Raw genomic sequence first — 5697 nt, forward strand, 5'->3', positions numbered from 1 at the left:
CGTAAATTCGGAATTATATTGGTACCAAGGACACATGAGGAGGGGTTGTTGTGGCAAGGTGGAGGGAGCGGGATTTCTACTCCACCGGCGGGTTTTCATGTTCATCTTACCCTGAATTTCATCTCCACCCAAACGAAACAGAGCAACAAAACTGTACGACGGGCCAGTAGAACACGATCCCAAAAAATCAGTGACTTAATAAGAAAAAAAAGTGAGATAATATAGACCCAGCTCTGAGAGGGCCGGGTTTTTCTACACTTCCAGCACCTTTTAAGAGAAGTAACTGATCCATGCTTACGGTCATGGTAGCACTTCACCTTTTCCCCCCAAAGTGGAAATGAAACGCGAGTGATAAATATGTATGAACATGTGTGTACCAACTTACCTCAACAACCATCATACAATAGTAAACTGAAGACCACCGAAGTAACAGTATCCTTTGAGAATGGCAGCCATCGAGCGAGATTCCTGGCTACCTTTGTTGGGTCTCCCAACCTCTTTCCCGGCAAATGCACGAGAAGTCACATGGAGAAACATTAGAGCTACGAGCGCTCACTTTCCCCCTCCCTCGCTCTCCACGCGCTACAGTAGCTTGAGAGGTGTTTCTCCATCGCCGGGCCGTCCCGAGGCCGTTCTCGCCGGCGCCGCCGGTCGAGACGAGCTAAGGGAAGGTCGCGGCCTCCGTAGTGTAGTCAGGTCTAGATGTAGGGTAGTTTGGGGCTCTATGCCCGGTAGTAGGAGCAGATCTCGGGGTCATGGCGGCCAGATCCAGAGATGCATAGGGTTTCTCTTTCTTCTGCTTGTGCTCCTCAGGTCGGAGCTGGCGGCGGCGGAGGGGAACGCAGTCTCCTTGAATAAAAGTATGGTCGTCATCCACATCAAGATGCGTGAGATCCTCGACGCGGAGCTTCTCCTGGCCGGCCGTGGCGGTGAGGAGGAGGGGCGGCGGGTTGAGGGTTGCAGTCCGGTGGAGCTTCTCCTGGACGGCCGTGGAGGCGAGGGGGAGAAGCTATGCTGGGCTTCATCTTCAGCATCGACGACGTGGAGGTTCGGTGTCTGGGCGATAGCCTCTGCTCCCGTAGTATCTCTCTCCCTCTTTGACCATCATGGTGATGGTGCGGAGGAGAAGGATGCTGCGAGGCAAACAGCTGCTGCTCAGCTTCTTTCTCGGAAGGAAATCGGCATGCGGGAGGTGGGCGTGCTGGAAGCGGTTCTGGTTGGAGTTTATCAGCGACGGCGACGGGATGCCGGAGCTATCTTGGGCGAAAGAAGCCACTCCATGTCGGGAAGCTTTGTTCTTCTTCGACTCTTCATCCTCTGCGCGAGGATCCTCATCAACCCCACTCCGGGAGGCAACGCCATCGACGCCCCAAGTGGCATGTTCCCCGGCGGCGACGACGGTGCCTGGAGGTGGTGGTTCCAAATCGGCGGCGGCGACCAAGTACCTTGATCGCGTTTTCGCGAATAGATCTAGGGTGTTGGTTGTAAAATATCAGCCCTGTGTTGTATTTTCCTTTTCTTCCAAGGGGCTGCTTCTAACTTTGTACCGTCCGTTCGTTTAATCAAAACTTCCAGGCCTTTCGGGGCCATTCCCTTTCAAAAAAAAGAGAAGTCACATGGAGCTTCAGTGCTCAGGGCCAATCGCCCCTTGCGCAAGTAGAGGATCACGGTTCATTCGTCTATTATTGGTTCCTCAACTGTAACTCCAACTGGAGTTAAATATACAAATTGCATTGACAGAGATTACGATCTGGAGACCAAGAACTGTTTGTAGGTGACATGCATGCTATATGTTGCCCGGTCATTTTGCTTCGTGAATGATGTAGATAGAGTTCTGAACAAGAACACCACAGATGCATTTATCTTTTTCGTGTGCTGAGCAAAAGGATATCAATGCAGCTGAAAGTTCACAAAAATAAAAAATATCTCGACTGAGGTGTGTCGCTTGTAATATGCAATACTTCCTCCATACCGGGTTTTCCTCCATACCGGGTTGCAGGGCAATTACGTAGTTCGAGAAAGAAGTTTAAATACAAATTTTGTTAATAAAATATAAGATATATGCCACAAAATATATACCATTAGATTCATATTCAAAAGAAGTTTTCAATAGTATAACTTTTGTGATATATATCTTATATTTTGTTGACCAAATTAGTAGTCAAACTTCTTTCTCGAAATGCTTAATTGCCCTGTAAACCGGTATAGAGGGAGTAGTAGCGTATATGGGACTAAGAACACCATGATAACATAGCATGTGTAATGTTGATGAATGACTACTGCAGCATTATCATTCCAGCATGGGTTTCATTTAGTACTTTTTTGGCTGAGGTGTAGTACAGTCTTCTGCTATGGCTAATACTATGTGCAAAACGTACAGGATGTCAGGATATGCACCGACACTGGATAGATGCCATCAGAATAAGCAGAAGAACAGAGAATTTCCCAGCAGAAAATCTGTGCCAATAAACAAAACTTCTTATTTTGACAGTCATCTGAAGAGGAAATTGCCAATATTAAGATTTGCAGTGCAAATCAGTTCTGCATAAGTCATCTGAAATACTTGAGCACTGCAGGGACTAGACTTGTAGCAAGAGCAGATACCACTTGCTCCAAAAAGAAAGAAAAAAGGTTCAGTAATAGTACAAGCAACTGTCAGAGTAAAATGGATTTGGATCATCCAGGTCTCCACATTCTAACAAAACCAAAGAAGCATATCACACCATGTTTGGTAAATTCATTTCTGGAGGTTGGGCATGAAATCCAGCTCGAAGCATCATAGTTAAGTACACTGAGTAGGTGGCAAGCACCGATCCCAATTAAATCTTCAGGGACCAGAAAGACCTCTAATCCGTGTGGAAGGAAAGGAAGCCTGTCCAAAACACAGGGGTGATAATAATGTGACGGCCTTACTCCAAGGATCAATGTTCCCTACCATCCACCAATATGAGGCAGCTAGCCAAACTTCAGACAGGGAATTCGGTTAAAATACTCACAGTGGGAGCTTGATAACCCTAAATTCAGAGAGGCCAAGAAGATCACCGTCACGCCGTGCTAGCTGGACGAATCGAGATCATTAAGAGGGCGCCAACTACTAACAGTGTGATGAACATATACAGATAGATGCATACAATAGCATATCAACGCAGCTGTAGAGTGCCACTCTCATGTGTGTATATATAGGAATCCAGAGACCCTTCAGCTCATCAACTCAGGCAACACTTCACTACCAGTTCAGTTCTGTCATTCTCTGAACACACTGAGAGCAAGATGGGTGGCAAGGTTCTTCTGATCAGTGTTGTTTTGGTGGGGCTTGTTTCACTGAGCTCATGCAGGAGCCTGGGGGGATTGGATGAGCGCAAGACCTACTCCTCTGCGCCCCACTGTATATTTTTAACCCCATCCCTTCTGTGTTGCACTGTATTTGTTACTTCATGCAGCAGTACTGCACTGCATCTATCAAGCTGATTCTTGATAGCTGCAATACCAAGTCAGTCATAATAGTTGCAATTCTGTATATCTTACCAGATGGGGGCTCCCCAACTCCCACATATGGGTCAGGAGGAGGCTACAAACCAACACCAACACCGACGCCAACTTACGACGCTACACCGACGCCAACTTACGGCGCTACACCGACACCAACTTACGGCGCTACACCGAGCACCCCAAGTACACCTTCCCATGATGTCCCTACAATTCCAAAGAAGCATGGACACACTGGATCCTGCGAGTAAGAGCTAGAATGAATATGCATAGCATAAGCATCAACAAACACCACAAAGCAATGATACTAAGATGGTTTTGTTTTGCCTGATATGCAGCTACTGGAAGGGCCACCCAGATGCTATAGTTGCAGCTATCGGGTCGCTTGGCAACATTGGCCAGACATTTGGCGCTGCATGCAGCATGATTGTTGGCAAGAAGCTAGAAAATCTGCACGATGCACTGTCAAACACAAGAACTGATGGTATCGGTGCCCTGATACGTGAAGGAGCAGCAGCATACCTCAACTCCATTGTCAACAAGAAATTCCCTTTTACCACCCAGCAGGTGAAGGACTGCATCGTCGTTGCGGTGATCTCTGAAGGTGCTGCTTCTGCCCAGGCTGGGGTCTTCAAGAAGGCCAATGATTCCCACTACAAGTTTTAGTCCTGGATATCCCTTGGCTAAATTTATTGCTCCTATGTACTTTTTGATTGATGATATCCTGTGGCTTGATATATTTCTAATAGTTTGTTTGTTTATCATGTAATATCACTATTTTAAGAGATTTTAAATGTAATATATCATCATTTTTGTTCCTTCAATAAAAAAGAACTAATTATGATTATTATGAAATCTGGATAGCTCGGCCAAGTATTCAATACAGTCCATAAAGAAAACTTCACATAGACAAGGGATTGATGTTTACTACAAAATAAGCCCAAGAACTTGAAGAGGAGATAATCACTTCAGAAGTTTCTCAGAAGAATCAGTTTGGATGCCAAACTGAAGCCTAAGCGTAAAAAGTTTAATGGAAACAAAATTTATTCAAACATCACACAAATTCAGTGAACATTTCGTGTTTCACCCTTAAATAATGAGTTGTGAGCTCTAAGTTCAACCATGGGTATAACTGCACACATCATGATTGATTCAGGTTTGCTTGAACACAAGGTATAACAAAGTAAGAATATCCTGGAATCAGCTGCTTCAAAAGACAAAAGTTAACCACAGTTGAAAACTAATTACCTGATTAATCACTCGAAGAAGAACATCAGCCTACTTGTTGTTCACAGCATTAAACATGTTGACTCTTAAGATAGAACCTGTAGTATGTAAAAAACTCACAGGATCATGGCCATTTTCAGAGAACTTTCTTAAGAAAAATCCATCCATGTATGTCCAAATGGCTTGCAAATTCTAAGATGATCATCCTGTGTATATGTATGTTACCAAAAAGCATTGCTGCCTCACTAAGTGCCTGTAGGACCGCTAACAGTTTCTCTTGTTTCTCTAAAGAATCTTCGAGTACAAGCATCTTATAACAATCCTAGGCGCGAATTTCCCTAGCATGCATCTGAAGACTACACCAGAGAACTTGAGTAGATCAGTTTTCAGACTCCACTAGATCATTCCAGTACACACAGATTTTGCTCAGTTCTTGTGTTTGACAGTGCATCGACCCATCGTGCAGATTTTCTAGGAAAGACTTGTGGCGAAGCATCGTGCAAATTTTCTGGAAAGATGGGAGGAGCACACACAAGGGTCTTCAGTTTTCAGACTCCACCAGATCATTCCAGTACAAACATAAGACAAATTTGAAAATTTAAAAACCAAGACGGCGTGGCTAAAATTAAAGGGGACAATATCAAGGATTTCTGAGTTCTGACAGAAACAAAGGTCAGTAATTAATGTAAAGTACAGGTGTGTGACAGACTTACAGATGCCTACAGATGCAAACAGCAGCTGGTTAGCGACTTCACATGTTGCAGATGTCTGTGCTGAACTTCTTATTGATAATTTACCAATGAAATGACACTAAATGCAGGATAAATTGCAACTGCAATTAACAGAGTACCTCTGTATTGAAAAAGCTGATTTCAAGCGGGACCTCTTCATACACAAAAAACAACACATCCTACTCAGTACAAACATTGCTATGATACACTGTCAGTTAGTCAGAACCAGACACAACGATATGCAAAGGCAAGA

The 5697-nt window shown here is 44.5% G+C and overlaps 1 protein-coding gene across 1 annotated transcript; it reads left to right on the forward strand.

The window, feature by feature from the left end:
* The first annotated feature begins 3194 nt into the window (after positions 1-3194).
* LOC127307870 (protodermal factor 1) lies at positions 3195-4333 on the forward strand. Its single transcript, XM_051338643.2, has 3 exons — positions 3195-3385; positions 3529-3733; positions 3825-4333. The coding sequence occupies exons 1-3, from the start codon at positions 3271-3273 to the stop codon at positions 4150-4152; spliced, it is 648 nt and encodes a 215-aa protein (XP_051194603.1). The 5' UTR covers positions 3195-3270; the 3' UTR covers positions 4153-4333.
* Positions 4334-5697: the final 1364 nt, after the last annotated feature.

The sequence above is a fragment of the Lolium perenne genome, chromosome 6 (assembly GCF_019359855.2).
Source record: "Lolium perenne isolate Kyuss_39 chromosome 6, Kyuss_2.0, whole genome shotgun sequence".
Taxonomy (NCBI): Eukaryota; Viridiplantae; Streptophyta; class Magnoliopsida; order Poales; family Poaceae; genus Lolium; species Lolium perenne.

Coding starts and splice junctions, on each gene's coding strand:
- LOC127307870 (XM_051338643.2), top strand. CDS start 3,271: ATGGGTGGCAAGGTTCTTCTGATCAGTGTTGTTTTGGTGGGGCTTGTT. Junction 3,386..3,528: donor CTACTCCTCTGCGCCCCACT/GTATATTTTTAA, acceptor ATATCTTACCAG/ATGGGGGCTCCCCAACTCCC. Junction 3,734..3,824: donor GGACACACTGGATCCTGCGA/GTAAGAGCTAGA, acceptor CCTGATATGCAG/CTACTGGAAGGGCCACCCAG.